Consider the following 19,381-nt stretch of genomic DNA (forward strand, 5'->3'; position numbering starts at 1 on the left):
AAAGTATAGTGACAAAAAGGCATTTTTGAGTACAGCCCTTCAATAAAAATGGAGCTCCTGAGCTATTGTGCTCTGGATTCCCAACCCACAGAGCTAGTTTAGAAGGGTATCATTATCAAGAATATCAAAAGCTGCCAAGAAATCAAGGAGAGCTAGACATGTTGTCTTTCTTTTGGTAAAAGTCATCAGTCAAAACACTCAAGGCTAACTCAGTTCAAGACTTAATACATATTGAAATAGCCTTTCTTTCAGGAGCAGCTACAGCTGTACTATCTTAAGAGTCATTTATAAGAAAATGTCTAATTTTCTTAAATCCAGAGTGCAATCTCCAAGGTGTTTTCTTTTTGCAGGGAGAGTCAAGTCATAGTGGTTTTAAGAAGCAGCTGTTAGATAAAATTCCTTCTGATGCAGAAGCCACTCTGGGATTGGTTGGTAAGTATCTTCTATGTTCAAGTGTAAAAGGGATCCTGTTATAGAAAATGTGTAGTGGACTTTTAGAGTAGTGTGAGAACAGCTGTGTTGAATGTCATATTTCATTTCTTGGCTTCTCCAGATAAGATTTCAGATAAGATCTTGAAGAATTGCTGCAATGACTTCAGAATATATGCTAGACTTTGAAACTGATGCACAGGTGCTACAATACACCAGAGAATCATTCAAAAATTTCCAGCATTGTTTGGCCACAATGTTCATATGGATGCCAAGAAATGGGTTGTTGTTGTTGTTAGTTGCAAAGTCATGTCTGACCCATCGTGACCCCATGGACAACGTTCCTCCAGGTCTTCCTGTCCTCTACTATCTTCTGGAGTCCATTTAAGCTCATACCTACTGCTTCAGTGACTCCATCCACCACCTCATTCTCTGTCGTCCCCTTCTTCTATTGCCCTCAATCTTTCCCAGCATTAGGCCTTTCTCCAGTGAGTCCTTTCTTCTCATTAGGTGGCCAAAGTATTTGAGTTTCAACTTCAGGATTTAGCCTTCTAAAGAGCAGTCAGGGTTGATCTCTTCTAGGACTGACTGGTTTGAACGCCTTGCAGTCCAAGGGACTCACAGGAGTCTTCTCCAGCACCATAGTTCAAAGGCCTCAATTCTTTGTCGCTCAGCCTTTCTTATGGTCTAACTTTCACATCCATACATTGCAACTGGGAAACCCATGACCTTGACTATACACACTTTTGTTGGCAGGGTGATGTCTCTGCTTTTTAGTATGCTGTCTAGAGTTGCCATAGCTTTCCTCCCCAGGAGCAAGCGTCTTTTAATTTCTTGGCTGCAGTCCCCATCTGAAATGAGTATATAGATAGATATGGGGTGGACTTGTAGAAAATAAAACCATGCTGAAAAATGTTATAAGCATAACTATTACATGAGAAAAGCCACTACTTTTATTAGCATTATTAGTGTCTGTCACAGGGAATATTCATTGTTATATTATCTGATGTTAAAAGGGTCTATTTTATTGGCAACAAGACAAGCTATTACAAATTCCTGGAAAAATTTCATAGGATTGAAAGTCACATGTTAGTAAGATAGAATATGGGTGATGGCATGAGCAGAAAATCTGATAGGGTAAATTTGGCCAGCAAAAGTATAGTAAATAAAGCTCAGTGGTGATCCAGATTCAAAGGGAAATGGTAATATGCACCATTCAGGGACTATTGGCACCTCTTTAAACCAAAGACTTTTTTTTTTGGTTGGGATCATAAAACAGCACCCTTACAGGCAATCCAAGAAAATATGCCACTTCTTTAAGGAACTTTTTCTCCTTCAAATCTAGATCACTGCACAGCCCTAAAAATTAATAAAGATCATTCTAATAATTTTTTTTTATTGAAAATTTTTTAAAAACTTTTACAAAGACAGAAAAAAAACAATAACAACAACAACAACAACAAAAACAAAACAATACAACCCTCCCCCAACCCCTCCCAAACCACCCCCTCCCTCCCCCCCCCGGAGCTTCCCAGAGCAGAATATAGGCTTAATTAAAAAAAAAATTAACAAAATTATAAAATAATTAAAAATAAAATATATATGAAAAAAGAGTTATAATCCTTAAAAAGAGAAAATATTTAAAATAGAAAAATACAGGTTATAAAAAAGCTAAGTGGTATTTTTTCAAATCCAGTTTAAATTGTATGAAATTTATCCATTTTTCCCATACAGCAAAAAATTTCTCTTGCGTTTGCTCTTTTAAGAAAGCCGAAATCTTTGCCATTTCGCCAAGTAAGATACTTTAAAAAACCACTCTTGCAAAGTAGGCAAAGATTCTTTCTTCCAGTATTGACCTACTAACAGCCTTGCGGCTGTAATCAGATTCAACATCAATATAACCTCCTTAGCATCACAATCAGTAACAATACCATGCAAAAACAATTGTGGAGTAAATTTTACCCTCTTTCTAAAAATTCTCTGAATGTTCCACCATATCTTAATCCAAAAAGCTTTTATATTTTTACACGACCACCAAATATGATAATAAGTGGCATCCAGGCAGCCACATCTCCAACATTTAGGCTGTAAGTCAGGATACATGAAAGACATCTTTTGTGGATCAAGGTGCCATCTGTAAAACATTTTATAAAAATTCTCCCTTAAATTCTGAGCTTGTGTAAACTTAACATTTCTCACCCAGATAGTTTCCCAGGTATCCAGTAGAACTGGTTCACCAAAATTCTGCGCCCATTTAATCATACAGTCTTTAATTAATTCTGATTCTGAATCCAGTTCCACTAGCACCCCATAAATTCTCTTAATGTGAGTTTGTCTTTGATCCTTTACTTGCTTAAAAAGATTTTCATCTTCTAATTGTCTATATTGAAACCAAGAATAGGTAATATTTTCATGTACTAGGTCTTCCAAAGATTTTAACTGCCAATTTTGACCATCCCATCTAAGTAATTGTGTATAAGACACCGTATCCATTTTAACACCTCTCTTTATCCCCTCTATCGAATGCCAAGGTATAGCCCATAATGGTATTTTAAAATCACTTTTATAATATTTCCTCCAAACCCTAAGTAAAGAGATCCTTATAATATGAGATTTAAAGGCCCAATCCACTTTTTTATTAAATATTAAATAGGCATGCCACCCAAAAAATAAATCTCATCCCTCCAAGTAGAGTATCTCTGAATTTGTTAAATTTACCCAATCACTAATTAATGTTAAGATCACAGCGTCATAATATAATTTCAAATTCAGTACCCTGAGTCCACCTCTCTCACGGAAGTCCTGCATAATTTTAAACTTTACCCTTGATTTTTTCCCTGCCCAAAGATCATTCTAATAAATTTGACTAGGTTAATTCCATTGAAGAAATATTTATTAACCCAAAATGTTATTGAAAAAAATGGGAAACCAAACTGGGTGTGCTTTGCATAGGCCTAAAAAATCTATGTGTTATAATCCATTGCATGCATGTACTGTATGGATGTTTCTAAATATATAGATACAAGGTATTATTTTTTGTCATGATTTTTATTTTGTTTGTGTTAAAATATACTTAAAAGATATGCTGGGCTTAGGTCCACCATTTTGCTGGTCTGTTCATAATTCTATATATGATACTTTACAGAGCCATTGAAGTAGGCTTATTTTAATAATTTTAAATCTTAATGTTATTTTAATTATTTTAATGCAACATGAACCACAGCTTTATCTGTTGACATTAGCTGTGATGCAATTTTCAGTTTGATCTATTGATTCCTACATTTCAAGCAATTCCAAAACAGAGATATCTCTTTCTTTTTCTGGCCAGTTTTCAACACCTTATTGAGCACATATTAGAATATATTCTGTTTTATTCCTTAACTTCTTAACGTACGGCTTCTCAACTTACTAAAGTTATCATATCTAGACTACAAAACCATCTAGAGATGAAAGAGAGAGCTTTTTGTACCTTGTTGCTGCCATCTAACATTTATTTAGATTTCCACATCCCAGATAGGGTAATTCAATTCAATCACCACTACTACAGTATCTAATCTATAAGTTTCTTGTATCTACATTGTTCAAAAACAGTCAAAATCAGCCTTCCCCAAACAGTTCTTTTTTTATATCAGCCCCCATCATTTTCATCAGAAATTGAAATCTAATACAAAAGATCTGCTTTCACCAAGTTGTGAAAGCAGATCTAAGGGCAAGACAGTCTAGGTTTACTTTATATAAAGATCTATATGAATCTGCAGATGTACAACTCAGGAGATAATGAGGAATGGGTCACTACAACAAAGCAATTGACTCAGCCTTACATAGAAACCAGAATCTACAGGAAGGGATCAATTCACCTAGACAGAATTAATCGGGAAATGAAAGACAAAGCTGTCCTTATTCCAAGTTTTTGCCTTGGAAGGAAGAGTCTAACAAAATTTGGCAAATATGAAAAGTACTCTGACTTGCTTCCAAGGTCTCTAAATAAAAAGAGAAGGAATAATATATTTGATTTCAGAACCTACATTCCCTTAGTTCTTTACATCAGTATATTTCAACCTTAACTTGTCTCTTGCCAGCATGGCGGATTCTAGGAATTGAAGTCCATACATCTTGATGTTACCAAGGTTAAGAAACACTGGTTTCTTCAACCACAATGACTCTTAAAGAATTTCTCTCCTCCCAGATACATTTTTCTTCTTACTTCCTTTCTTTTCTCTTTTAAAGCAGAATGATTTATGTATTATGTACATAACTGAAGTATTAATAAGTGGGAAATTCTGAAACTGTTAAATTGCCATAGTGTAACATTGCTTCCACACTACCTAATTGTAGAATCAGTACTATGAATGTATGCTAATCTTAAAAAAAAATGGGGAATGGGAATCTACTTTCTGATTCTTGCTTTCTTGTGCATTCGGGTCAGGAAGAAGCATATTTGTCTTTGGCAGGAACTATGCTTTGCTTCTCTATCCAGCTTATCAAACCCTGATTGCAAACTTTGCTCACTTTGCTGTCTCCCCTTCTCTCCCCTTGTTCCCGTCTCTTCCACCCTTTTGCCTCTGCTTGGATTCTTTTCATTTTTGCCCACATTTTCTCTCTTGCCGTTTCTCTTTGTGCCAAAGCCCCTAAACTATGTCCCATGCCCATCCATCCTCCCTTTAGGCTGTGCCACCTTCCTGGACCGACCTACTCTGGCCTTTGTACGCTTGAAGGAGGCGGTGGAGTTGGACTCTGTCCTGGAGGTTCCTGTCCCTGTCAGGTTCCTTTTTGTGGTTCTGGGCCCTGATTCCCCCCACATTAGCTACCACGAAATCGGGAGAGCCATCTCAACTATGATGTCTGAGAGGGTAAGTTGGTTTGCCTTTATTCATTCAAGGGGCCTGAGGAAATAATGGTATATCCTGCTTTCAGAAAATATTACTAGGTGAGTATTCAACAGTAAAAACCCCATGTGAATAAGCTGAGGGCTAGGCTGAAAGTTTCCTCTGACAGTTTCTGAGATGGAGCACTTTAGTACATGCCCACTGTAATTCTGATGTTGAGGAAATGGCTTCCTGACAAGAGAAAAAAGAAATCAAGTGGCACCAGAATCAAAGTTATAAAAACTGTTATGGCAATAAAGACCCAAACGACCTCCCTACAGTTCCATCAACCTGAATGCCCAGAATGAGGTTGAATTATTTGAGGGATCATTATAATGACTAGAATTTTATACGGTATTAGGCATAGAAAATGAGAGGCCTGGCGAGGTTTCTCCAACCAGCAGGTGGAGCAGTAAGGCTTATTAAAAGATAGGGGCATCATTAATTGCATAGATAAGATTAATTCTTCTTTCTCTGCAGTCTGTTCAGAATGTCAGAACCCCACCCAGTTACTGGTCCTGGAAAAGAAATACCTTGGCCTTTTAAGTGGCTAATTGTTTCCTGAGGTGGCAACTTCCATGGATAAAAGTATCTGGGAAGTGTGTCTTTGGCCTTGGCCTCATGGTTCTCACTTTCTCTTCCGTGCCATGCAAGATCTATTCTAGAGGGTACTGAAGCCATTAGGCCGACAGAAGTTCCCTATCACTGAAAACTCTTGGCAAAGCATTTCCAAATATTTGACGATATAGGCAAAAAATGGGCAGCTTTCAACAAAGACATTTCAGGGCATGTAGTTTTAATAGCAAAATCATTTTATTTTTGAAGTTGTGGACATTTATTTTTCAGTTTCATTGGTTTTAACATCTAGAATTGCCTACATTCACTGATTCATTTTAATCTGCTAGAGAGGCATATTTCAGGTAAATTTAATTCAACTCTTCACTGAAATATATAGAGTTAATAAGTAACTTAAAATTAATTGTTTATGGGAAGTTGGACCTGTCCCCCTTATCTAAATCCCCAGTAGAGAGCACTGCTTCACAAAGAGTGGAGAAACCGGCTGTGAAAATGAGCCCACCCCATTCCTGCCCAGTGCCTCCCTGAGCACTGTCTTATTTTCTTTTTCGGAGTAGGTATTTCGCAATGACTCCTATTTGGCAGAAGGAAGACAGGACTTGATAAAGAGTCTGGATGAGTTCCTAGATTGTTGCATTGTCCTCCCACCCTCTGAGATCCAAAATGAAAGACTTCTCAAAATGTTGCTGCCAGTGCAGAAGGATTTCCTAAGGAAGAGGTACCTCCCAGTGGAGAAGAAACTGGAAGAGTCACTAAAAGACCTAGGTATGGTTAGACATGGCTATGGTTCAGTGTAGGAGGATAATTTAGCCTAGTGTTTCTCAATCTCAGCAACTCTAAGACCTGTGATTTTTCAATTCACAGGATTCTCTAGCCCAGTGGTTCTCAACCTTTTTAATGCCGCGACCCCCAACCGGTCGTAAGTCGAGGACTACTCAACCGGTCGTAAGTCAAGGACTACTCAACTGGTGCAGCACCGTTTGCAGAATGGGGCTTTTGGCGGGCTCAGCAGGGCAGAGACAGCCTGGACAATTCCTATTGGCATTTGAAAGCCAATAGAATTAGACTCTATTTAAGAGAGTCTATTCTATTGGCTTTCAAAAGCCAATAGAATAAAAGGGAGTAGCACAGCTAAGGAAAAAGGGGGAAAAAATGGCGGACCGCGTTGTTTGGCGACCCCCATGAAATGGTCGTTCGACCCCAAATGGGGTCCCGACCCACAGGTTGAGAACCACTGCTCTAGCCTGTTCATAGGGTCCAGACATCTTAGAATTGCTGAGGTTGAGAAACACTGATTTATCCTGCAGTTCTGTGCTTGAGTCAGGCATAGAGAACTCAGTATGATTTCTTCTAAGGAGACAGGAGTAAGCTTATTCTATTAGCTTATGCAAGAAGGACTAAAGGGGTCCTTATTTTAGTTTGTTTCTAAGATGCTCAGAAACTAGTCTGGAAGATGTCCTGTCTCACATTTATGACGGATGTGAGGCGATAGCTTGATTTTACCTAGTAAAATAAGGAATGTGTATAATTGTATCACAAAACCACAGACTTTGGCACTGAATATTGAATTCAGCCTCCTGATTCAGGCCAGCCCCCCCCCCCCGTAACAAACTTTCCAAAAATATTCTGCCTTTTTAAAAATGTATTTATTTATTTAATTTATGTTCTACCACAATCCCAAAGAGCTCTTGGCAGTTTTGCAAGTTTTTTTTCCTCTTTCTTTTTTGTGCCATTAAATGAGTCTTGGCTTCTGAAAACTGCTTGGACAAGTTCATGCAGTTTTCTTGCCAACATTTTTCAGAGGTGGTAGTCCAACTGGCTTTGTGCCTAAGACAGGACTAGAATTCACAGTCTCCAGGTTTCTAAGTCTGGTCCAAACCAACTCTCTTTATTTGAGTAAACAACCACTAAAACATTTGTAGTTAGTTTTAGAACAAGAACAGCGTCTTAAAAACACACACACAAAAAATACATCCCAAACACTCTCCAGAGGAGCTCCAGTTTCAGTTGCTTCAAGCAGGCAGTTATAGTCAGTATGAACCTAAATTCTAGTTGGAGGTAATTTCAGAGGCCTTGCTACACAAAAGCAATGCCTCCAAACCTCAGCCACAGGTTCAATCCTGTGTGTGGAATGCAACAAGAAAATTTACACATAAAATGGGACAGAGAGAAAGACTGCATTGCCAATATTCAGAAAAATGGGGATTTTTTCTTCTTGTAAATAACTCTGCAGAAAATAATTATGCAAACCAGAGAAAGAGACATACATTAAAATTTGGAGTGTTCATAGGCTTGTTTAATCTTAGCAGCGCTTTTGGTAAAATGCTTTTTTGACTTAATGATGTGGGATGGAGGAGGGGTGACTTTTAAATGGCAATGATTATTGCTTCAAAATGCAGGCCAGCTTCACTATCATATTTGTCCTGCTTAGCCAGCCAATTCTCTCCCAAAACAGAGTCAGCTATCAGGTTGAGGAAAATTTAGTTACATTAAAATGGTGTGGCCACAACTGGATGACTGCAGCTTTGCCTCTTTTTATATGTATGTACTATAATGTGTATAATGCACATTAAAAAGCAATGGGGCTTCAATCACCTGACCGTGCCTCATATTGACAACCTCAAAACTCTCCCTCCCCTTCATTAGACACCATTATCTCATAATCTATCCAGATAATTCAGCCAGGAGCTCCTCTGCTGTTAAAGTTTCATATTATACAGGGCATCCTTCATGATTATGAATGAAATAACTCCAGAGATCACCAAATATCCATAAAAAGTGGACATTCACATTCAAAGAGGGCACTCCCTCTGAAAACCTCCCCTTTCCTTCTCATTCAGGGCACAAATTGAAAGACCACGATGTCAAAGCAAAAGATTCTGATGATTCCTTGCGCCGAACTGGAAGGATTTTTGGAGGGTTAGTGAAAGACATAAAACGTCGGTACCCCAAGTATCTCAGTGACATCAAGGATGCTCTGAACCCACAATGCCTGGCTGCAGTCATCTTCATCTATTTTGCTGCCCTTTCTCCTGCCATTACTTTCGGAGGCCTGCTTGGTAAGAGAAATTAGCAGCACATTGATACATGATCACATAATAAAGATCGGGAGGATGGTACTTTTAAAAAAAATGCTCTGGAATTGATTTTCTGCTGGGCCAGACAGACAACCAATAAGAAGTGGTATGTTTTCAAACCGGAGTGCTTCAGATGGCTTAGGACTATAATTTCTCACCAGTATTGCTAGCACAAATTTTCTAATAAAATACTATGTACTTATTCATTTATTTTTTCCAAGTCTGGTGATAAAAATAAAAATTAAAAACAATAAGAATAGAGTTATTAGATTTCTGAAGAGGCAAAGAAGGGTAGAGACATTTGGAAAAGAGGAGATATGGAAGGGGGAAGAAATACACTAACTATTGAAACTTCATGGTGTCTGCAACAAAACGTCCAGCAAAAATGTATTTAAGCTTATATTATATGAAATTATTTTTCCCTTCAGTTTCAGAAAAACTAGCTTCAGAAGTTTTTCAGTCACAATATTTTCCAAAAATCTTTATTTTTAGGAACTTATGCTATAGAATCAGTGATACAATGATATAGTCCACCATAGAAATATATGATGAGTCGTGTTATACAGTGATCAGAGATTTGAAGGGGTTGAATTGAAGATGATTGCTGGAATTGCAAAATTTAAGAACATAGAGCTAGGTTATTGAATCTATCAAAGGGCAAGGGATGAAATGAGCAGACAGTTTACAAGATCTCAATACATAAAAGTTGTAATGATGACTATTGTGAAAACAGTCCAAAATTATTATTTTTAAAAAAAAAACCAAGATACTCAAAAGCCAGACGATATTTAATGATATACTTATCAGACAGAAGACATGTCCTTTTATGTGACACTTGGAAGCCCTAAGGAAGTCTTGTTAAAAGCCAATTCATTCATTCATGCTAAAATACATACATGCTAAAATACAATTATGCCTAAAATGCTTACACAAAAAAGCAAATAGTGTGGAGAATGGAAATATGTATTCAGTACTACCAAAACTTATGCAATGCTATAGTGGTATAATATTGTAGTTTTCAACCATGTAACTTTTATTTAATTATTTTTGGAGAGGGTCAGAGGGAATTTATGTATTGCCCCAAATACATAAAAGCCACAAGTAAGTTTTTGAATTTATTCATTTATAACCAATTCACCCTCAGTCACTCTGGGCAGTTTACACAAATTATAATCTAACATCAAAAACAATAAAAAACCAATAACCTCCCACATTCCTGGTGGCAACAATCAAACAAGCTACTTGATGGGATCCATCCCTCTCTGAGGTTCCCCAGTCTGTTGGCAAAATCAGCTCTTTGGGGCCTTGTGAAAGAGTGTCACAGTGGGTGCCAATCTTAACTTCATAGGGAGGGAGCCATCACAGAGAAGTCCCTTCTTGGTCCCACTAGATGGAGTTCTTTAGGAGATGTTCTCTGCCTTCCCACTCTAGTGAGTTGGGTAGATGTAACCAGGAAAAAACAGTCCTTCTAATAATCTGGCTATGTAGGGCTTTGAAGGTGACAACTAGTAATTTAAACTGGATCAGGGAGACAAATTGGCAGCCAGCGCAGCTCCCATAGGACAGATGATAAATGTGCGCATTTAGGCCTGTCCATATGCTTTTCAGGGGCAGTCCCATGTAGAGTACATTGCAATAGTCAAGATGGGAGGTGAGTCAAGACTAAGGTATGAATGACTGTGAACAGGAATTATTGGTCAAGGAAGGAGTGCAATTGGTATACAAAAGTCCTTCTGGTCACAACTATGACCTGCTTCTCAAGGAGGACCCTAGAATCCAGAAAAACCCTCAGATTATGCGTTGGGTATGTCTGGGGCAGTGCCACCCCATTCAAGACTAGAAATGGAAATGATCCATGGATCAAAGAACCCCAAACCCAAAGCCATTCCATATTATAAGGGTTCACTTTCAGCCTATTGCTCCCCATCCAGGCCTTAACAGCCTATAAGTACTGCAAGAGAAAGGTAATGGTATTGCTTAACTCACCATGGGCCAAGATATATAGCTGGCTGTCATCAGCATACTGATGATATCTCAGCCCATGGTGGTGGATGATCTTACCCAGCAGCTTCTTGTAGATGTTAAATAGAAGTGGAGAAAGTATCAAGCCCTCTAGGACACATATATAATGTGTGCATTGCATGTTAAAAAGGGTTAAGGGTTTGACAGCTCTCCCAGGCAAACCAGACAGGAAACATGACCAGATGAGCTAATACTACTTTATTGTAAGGCTGCATTAACAGAATCTTGAAAGACTGAAAGTACAGATCTCTTATTTTCTCTTTTCACAGCGTGATCAAGGTAGGTCCTTCCTAAGTTTTTTTCTCTGTCTATTAAACCGTAAATGATCTTGTCTGATCATTTCCTAAGCAGCATCTCTTTCCCTTTATCCTCAAGGTCATCACCCACATACCATTATAGTTTTGATCACTGGTCATACCATAACCAGTCCTTGATAAATCTAGAGATCTCAACCACATCACTGGGCACTTCTACACACCCCTTTATTTCTAACAATCAAACACTCTTGGCAGTTTCAGAAAAGCCTGTGAACATCCCCATGCAGCCATTGCAGGAACGACAATTGAATCAAGCTTTGCTCTCTCCCATACTAAAAATGACTGCCAGCTCAGACTACTCTTCCTTTCCTATCCTTTACAGCTGCTTCCTAAAGTGTATAACCTGAAAAATAAATAAATGTGAATGATCTGTATAGGCTAGCCCAGTGTTTCTCACTCATGGTAACTTTAAGATTTGTGAATTTCAACTTCCAGAATTCCCCAACCAGGACAGCTGGCTAGAGAATTCTGGAAATTGAAGTCTTACCTACCTTAAAATTGCAAAGGCTAAGAAACAGTGGCTAAAGTTAGGAAGAGAGGTTTATTTCTCCAATGAGAGTGGAAAGTAGCTTGAAAAGTTTTTTATGAGGTATTTGTTCAATGTGATTCCATGTCTTACTAGGAAATTTTTGTATTGAAAAACATACTTCAGTTGTGAGAAATATGCATTCAGCTATGAAAAAGATAGTCACAAATCCTAAGACATATGGATCTCTGATTCCTGGACAATGGAGAAGAGGGACAAAAGAAGACCTTGGGCTGGTCCTATTTTTGCTAATTGTTTCCTGTTCTTTTCAGCTGAAAAGACAGAGCGCCTGATAGGAGTCTCTGAGCTTCTACTCTCTACCGCAGTTCAGAGTGGACTCTTTTGCTTGCTGGGAGCTCAGCCTCTGCTTGTTGTGGGATTCTCTGGCCCCCTTTTGGTCTTTGAAGAAGCTTTTTATACAGTAAGTGTCCTGCTAGAAATCACTATGACTTATTGAAAGGAAAGTTACACAAGGGAGCAAATGGATTTGATTGCCTTAAACCATAATGTAGTTTATCTGAACATAGTTTGTATGAGTCCATCAATTGTCGCTTTGCAAATAATAGTTTAGTGTGCTCTGAGTGCTCAGCAAATAATGGCTTAAGCAACTATGGCTAAGCAATCCATAGTGATGGTCATTTGCTTAAATTATTTTAAAGCAATAGACAATTTTGGAAATTAATAGGCAGTTTATGGCTATAAGTTATGAGATGACACAATGTCCATTTGTACAGGTAATAAATTTTCCATTTCTAAGTGTTGGAGAGAGTAATAAAGAAGTTTTTTAGCTGACTTCTAATCAGGCAATGTTTCATTTAATAAAATTATTCCTATGTTATTAGGAATATTCCAGATAATGCTTGCTCAGTCTTATTTCCGTAGCAATAGAATATTGTGCCTTTTCCAATCTGATAACTCAACATATTAAGGTTAAACTCCCAGAATAATCAACTAATGCAGTGGTTCCCAACCTTTTCTATACCCTGCACCCCTAGAACGCTTCTGGTATAGTCTCGCACCCCTTACAAAAGTTCAAAATAACAGCAATGAATTATGCATATACACTATAATTTTGAAAGCCCAAGTTTTCGCACCCGTTGGAATATCATCTCGCATCTCAGGGGGTGCAAGCACCCCTGTTTGGGAACCCCTGAACTACTGTAACAAAGACTGTGGAATTGAAGTACTGTACATTTATAGGAAAGCATTATGAAATGTATAACAATAAAACAAATATGAAGACAAATTTAGTTTTCAGGTATCTCCCATATCATTATATAAGTGTTCAAAACCAAATCCCCAATTCCCAACTAGCCAAGACAGAAGTTTCATAAGATGTTGATGTGGAAAGGCTAATAGGGTTCAGATATCTGTTTTATTAAAGTGAAAGTGCAAATGAAGGAGGGGAAAATAGCATTTCAGTTATATTATCTATGAATTCTTCTTTACCTTCCTCACCCCCATCCTCTTTTCTATCCATATAGTTTTGTACGAAAAATGACTTTGAATACATTGTGGGGAGAGTCTGGATTGGCTTTTGGCTGATACTGATAGTGATAGTGGTAGTGGCTTTTGAGGGCAGCTTCCTGGTGCGTTACATCTCTCGCTATACTCAGGAGATCTTCTCAATTCTCATCTCCCTCATCTTCATCCTGGAAACCTTCTTCAAACTCATCAAGGTAATGTGACTTATTGTGTTTGTGCTTTCTTTATTGTTGCATGACAGAGGGTTTTGCTTCTTAGAGGGCAGTCTCCTCCAAATATGTCTATTCCATTTTGTGACGACAATTCCCAGAATTTCTATTTGTTGGCTAGGTGATTGGAATTGGGGATATTTTGATGACATTACAGTAATAAGGCAATAGTTCCTCCAAATCTATGAAAGAGGTATCAAAATTTATCTGCTGAAATGTCATGCCTGCTTGAGGTAAGGCTGACTGCCAAGTGAGGCACTAAGTTTCTTTCTCTTCGTTGTGTCACTTATTCCTTATGCTGGAATTCTGGGCATTATTTTGAAGTAGATTTGGGGTCCCTAGTTCTAAGCAGTATGTCCTTTGTAAATATTATCTTTTTTTGTTCTAGAATTCTTTAGGTTCTCACCAAATTAGAGACATTCTAGCCAAAATTAAAAGAAAGCCTGGTTACTTTTGCCTCCTCTCAACTTCTCAACTTTGCCCAATCACGTTGTGTTATGGCCACACATATGTCACTGTTTGGCTTGTGTATCACACTTCAGGTCATATATGTTCTCTTATAGCAACTCTTATGATTTGACAAGAACATGTGTGTTAGTTGTATAGTTTGCATTTCCAATGTCACATATCCAGGGTGTCTTGCTATCCATGTCATGGTAATGGATTACAAGATGAATAAGCGATTAACCTTTTCCATATCTTCATCTGATTTCCAATTTTATTACTTTTAGGCAAATTTTGAAGCAGTGTGTATTTTAACAGACTCAATATTTATTTCTGCTTCTCCTTTTTAACGATAACTGCCTTCAGTAATTACTCTGTTGCAAAAAAATTTAATTATTTCTTCCAATGATAAATGCAGTTTAAAATTCTCTGAATATTTAAAAAGCAGAAGAATGAGTAAGAATTACATAAACTACTAAATGGTCTTATAAAATGGGACAAAGAAAAGTGTGTCTTTCCCTATTGTATGGGACACCCTCTCCTCAGTTATTTGGCAGGTCCCCATCCCTTTAGCCCTTTGGAAGACCATCCTCACCCAGGTGCTGGATAAAGTGAGAATGTCTGAAGTTGGTTCTGGGGCATCCCAAAGGGATGACAGAGATTCTGGTTTTGTTTTAGTTTTATGATTTGATGTTTGTAGTTTTTATAGTTCTAGATTTTGTTATTGTTGTGAGCCATCCAGAATAGTGTTTTTGATGGGTAACCAAGCAAATACTTTACATAAATAAATAACAACATTATAGCAATGTTTTAAGTTAAAAATATACCTCTGATAGCAGAGGTATATAATACATGGTCTAATGGTGGTTTAAAAAGAACCTGTGCATATTTATTTAATCTTTTGTCAATCCATCAGTCTGCAGGAATTTCAGTCCTTTCATATACTCAGTAAATGTTCTTGAATAAATCATCAAACCTGCTTTATACATCTGTAAAAGTGGAATCAACTATGACAGGATTTCTAAGGGAGAGCAAACAAGCTGCAACTAAAAAGTGATGAGTTTGGGATTACAATGGGGTAATCATTGTAATTACCATGCCTGCCATAGCAAATATTTTATAGTGTAGCTGTGATGGTACTTATTTTCCATGACATTCCAGTCAATTTTATTCCATTTTACAAATGGAAAAGTCAAGATTAAAAAAGCCAGACCACCCAATATAGCTCTGTGACTTATACTTTTGTATGGATGTTCTGTTAACATCAAGCTGCTGGAACATATATCATGATTACAGTATGTTATTTTGCCTCAAGTTTTAAAACTGTTTACGTTTTGCCATAGTTTCCTTCCTCTTATCCTCACTACTGCATGATTACTGTTATTAATAATGGTCTTAGAGCATCTGCTTCTAAAATTTTGTAAAATTGCTTCAGAAATCTGCCTGTCTAGTCCTTGCCCAGCTCACTTCCCAGAACAAGCTAGTCCAGGAAGTAACACTGCCAAGATACGGTTTCCATAGAAACTAAGGAGCAGGAAGGATTGGGGGGAGGAGAGGAGCTAGAAGAAGGATGAAAGGGAGCTGTTGCAGGTGGTTTCATTTAGAATTAATCCTGCAAAGATTTGATAGTAATGGACTAGGTAGCTAAGGACAACTGGACAAGACCAGGCAAAGATTTAGAGGTGATGAGCTGAAACACCAGGAGAATGAAGAAGCAGAGAAAACATGGATACCTAACATTTTTAAGCAAAAGATCAAGATGTACATTAAACTCCCCATCTCTGCCCATATTAATCTTCAGTCATCAAAAACCATTTTGCAGCACTAATAAAGATTAATTTATTATCATGTGATCCAGGAATCCCAGACACCAGGAACACCACAAGAGGGTGCCACTGATCTCCAAAACGGAATCAATTAATAAATGTAATTTGTTATTTAATTAAAAGTGGCCCAAATCTTGCAGAACTATTAGATCTTTTAAGGTGTGAATGTGAATGTGAATGGAGTTTTCATATGAGAAAGGTATACTATTTCATGACATTTATTTATTTAATTTTGGGGACCACATGATGTCACCTATTGTATAATTATTTTGATATATCTGCATAAACTAAAAACACATATGTGGTAACAGATTTGTTAGCCTTTAAGGCTATGAAAGTCAAGAATGTCCCAGAAGACTGCCCCAAGACTGTTGCTATTTTCTGCAGATTCGCATAGCTTGTCCTTTACAGCAAAAGTCAGCCTTTTTCAACTTACTACCTTTGTGGTGATTACAAACTCCAGAATTTCAGCCTGCATAGCTAATAGGCAGAAGCTAGTTGAGTAAGTGCTATCACATTGATATCAAGTTTTAGCAACCACCTGGATAGATTTTTCTTGACAATGATTTGTTTTCAATTTGGCTTTTTAGCTCAGGGTGATGGAGAGTTGAGAACTTGGAAGCAGGGGCATCCAAGGAGTGGGGTGAAAATGATAGGTGCCACCAAATGACCCAAGCATGATTGCATTCAAGTATGTGCAATGCATGTGTCATATTAAAAGAAGGTGGGGCTTTAATCACAGTTGCCATTTTGAGATTCTTACTCCCTCCCCACCCTGTGGATGCATTGCTGGGAAAGCTGTCCTAAACAGTAGATGGAGGTAGTTAGCAGCCAATTCAGTCTTGAGTTTAAAATCCGTTTTAAAAAATCTGGTGGCAGGGTACTATGTTTTGCCATCTTCTTTGGATCAAGCATATTTTTTAATCAGTCTTGACTCCTGACAAGGAATTTTCATGGTAATATTTTTGGAATGATTTGCCATTGTATTCTTCCTAGGGCTGAAAGAATGACTATTCAAAGACAACCAGTTGACTTTGGCTTGTTCTGTGAATGTGGTGGAATGCAGCTTTTGAGGCTGATTGCAATCCAAGTACAGAGATGTCAGAATTGTTGATTTCTTTGACCTGATTATCTGTCTTCTCATTCTGAATCCCAATGGGGGGGGGGCAGTGGGAAGTAGCTCAGTATCTATGAAAAGAACTGGTCCTTTTTCTGACACATCAGTCAATCTTGAAAAAAAAGTAAAAGAAAGGAATAAAGGAGTAAAGATATAAAATACCTCAGTGAGGCAGAGTTTTTCCAGATCCCATGTAACTAAAAACTCTTGCGCCAAGAACTTTCAAAAGCCATCTAATTGTTACTTAGAATCAACGCCATCAAATCAATCCCTCCCCAAGTTAAGGAGTGATTAACTTCTTCACAAAACCATTAAAAAGTGGGAATCAAATCATTCTCAAATATGTCAGTATTTTTCTTACCATACATAGATCCAGTTTCTATAGCAGAAATGTTCAGTTAATGGCACAGAATCCATCTTCATTTATTTTTAATGGACAATTAATCAGTGGAACAACTTGCCATCAGAGGTTGTGGGTGCTCCATCATTGGAGGTTTTTAAGAAGTGACTGGACAGTCACTTGTCTGAAATGAAACAGGGTTTCCTGCTTAGAAGACCTTCAAGATCCCTTCCAGCTCTATTCTAATTTGATTAATTAATTGATTGATTGATATTCCATTTGAGGATTAAAGCAAAATTATCCAAGCTTTATGGAACATTATTGTTATGATCCTTTGAATCCATCTTGATTCTTGGGTGCCTGTATGGACAGATTCATGCAGTTTTCTTGGCAAATTTTCAGAAGTTGTTTTCTAGTGTTTTTTTCTATAGTACCATATTCTGAGGTGTTTTTTGATGTCCTATTCTAGCGGCTGAGAGAAAATGACTGACCTAACTTGTTTCTATCCTTAAAGAAGGACTAGAATTCAAGGTTCTCTGTGTCTAGTGCCCCTTGTGCCTTTAATGACTATACCAAATATAGTTTTATTTATTAAAGATTTCTATCTCTCCCTTCAACACCCTTTTTCTGAGTTGTACACAAATAAATCAAAATACTATTTATTCACATCTAATTACAGAGGCCTGGAGTCTGTGATAGTATAATATATACAGAATCCCTGCCATACGAACTCAAACATAAGGACCTCAAGGATTAAATAAATAAGGCAACTGACAGATTTTGTAAGAATTGGGTATTTCCTTCAAAGATTTATTAAGCAGATAATGATGCTTCTGAGGAAGCATCTGGGTAAGGTAGATACCAAAGAAATCATGCTTATATAATCATTAAGTTTAGATAGATAGCACAAGAAATCCCGGAGAAATATGATTCATAAACGTTCCTCTTCTCACTCCAATACTAATGTTTTAGCACTTTTCTCAGCTCTTCATTAGGAGAATTTAAAGAATTTGGGGGCCCAAATAAGATCTGATTTGGAGCTGTTTCTTCACAGAGTCTTAGATTTTTATGAAAAGAGAGGTTAACATTATGGTTTCAAAATGGAATATTCCCAGAATCTGTATTAGAAATTAAACACGTAACTGGGAGAAATATCTAAATATTTACTATTTTTATATTTTAAGAATCAAATTCTTCTTTGGCAAAGAAAAAGAAAATGTTTTTTATATCTGAGATGATATGTTCTTTATTTTCTGTCTTGCAATATTGCTACTAGTTTATCAACATTCAGGATCTGAGCACTATGAACCCCATTCTTGTCACAACAGTCAACTGCTTTTGTCTCATTGTAAATCTTAGATAATTTTTTATTAGTCAGTTCCTGAAATACACATGTATAGCCATTTTTGAATGTATTAATTAAATTTGGAAATGTATATTGAAGCCACTACATGCTTCAATAGGCAACACAGAACAGCAAAAAAACAAAAACAAAAAAAACATCACCATGGGAATCTGCCTACTTGAAAAAGTAATTTCTTGGTGTCCATTTGTTCTCTTTTTCCGTCCAGTAGCAAATAATGGTCTCTGGGAATACCTGAACACACAATTCCAAAGCTTACTTTGCACAAAATTTGCAGGAAAAAACCAGCATCTGCAAGCAGGCCTTGAGTATCCTATTAAGAACATCTGAAATAGCATAACATAGTTACTTTTGCCTGTTGCTTCCTCCACCTTCCGCCCTTTGGGGGTAGCATTGCAGCTATTGTTATTTTTGGCGGTTCTGCAAATGCCACTGCTGCTACTACCAAGCTGCCATTTTTCATTGGCTACTAGCCGGCAAAGCAAATAGTAATTGCCTATAGTTTGCCATAACTCCTTTGCTTGTTTGCTGGCCTGTTTTATTATTAAACCTACATATAAATAAGGTGCTTTTCCATTTTTATTTTAAAAAGCACAGTCTGTTTGTTAGATATTAACTGTGTTTCACATGAGCAAACTATGTGTCCTTGCATATCTGAAGAACCTAGCCTATGTAGTTGTTATCTGGTTTCCTGTGTTATGCAAACCTCCAGCATTGGGTTAATTGGATAAATATAGTTTAACTATGGGTGAGAATAAGAGAAAGGAGGAACTATAGATAACAGT

General features: G+C 37.4%; 1 protein-coding gene across 3 annotated transcripts in view; it reads left to right on the top strand.

Moving 5' to 3' along the window:
- The window catches only part of SLC4A1 (solute carrier family 4 member 1 (Diego blood group)), a 57,602-nt gene that overhangs the window by 21,233 nt on the left and 16,988 nt on the right, over positions 1-19,381 (top strand). For all 3 annotated transcript variants that reach the window (XM_039359347.1, XM_039359348.1, XM_039359349.1), the window contains 6 exons: positions 351-432; positions 5,095-5,279; positions 6,428-6,635; positions 8,711-8,929; positions 12,085-12,233; positions 13,297-13,491. In XM_039359347.1, coding sequence (XP_039215281.1) covers positions 351-432; positions 5,095-5,279; positions 6,428-6,635; positions 8,711-8,929; positions 12,085-12,233; positions 13,297-13,491 — 1,038 coding nt within the window. The remainder of the gene's footprint in view (positions 1-350; positions 433-5,094; positions 5,280-6,427; positions 6,636-8,710; positions 8,930-12,084; positions 12,234-13,296; positions 13,492-19,381) is intronic.

This window comes from Crotalus tigris, unplaced genomic scaffold (assembly GCF_016545835.1).
Source record: "Crotalus tigris isolate CLP2741 ecotype Arizona unplaced genomic scaffold, ASM1654583v1 scf7180000019068.10715455, whole genome shotgun sequence".
NCBI lineage: Eukaryota > Metazoa > Chordata > Lepidosauria > Squamata > Viperidae > Crotalus > Crotalus tigris.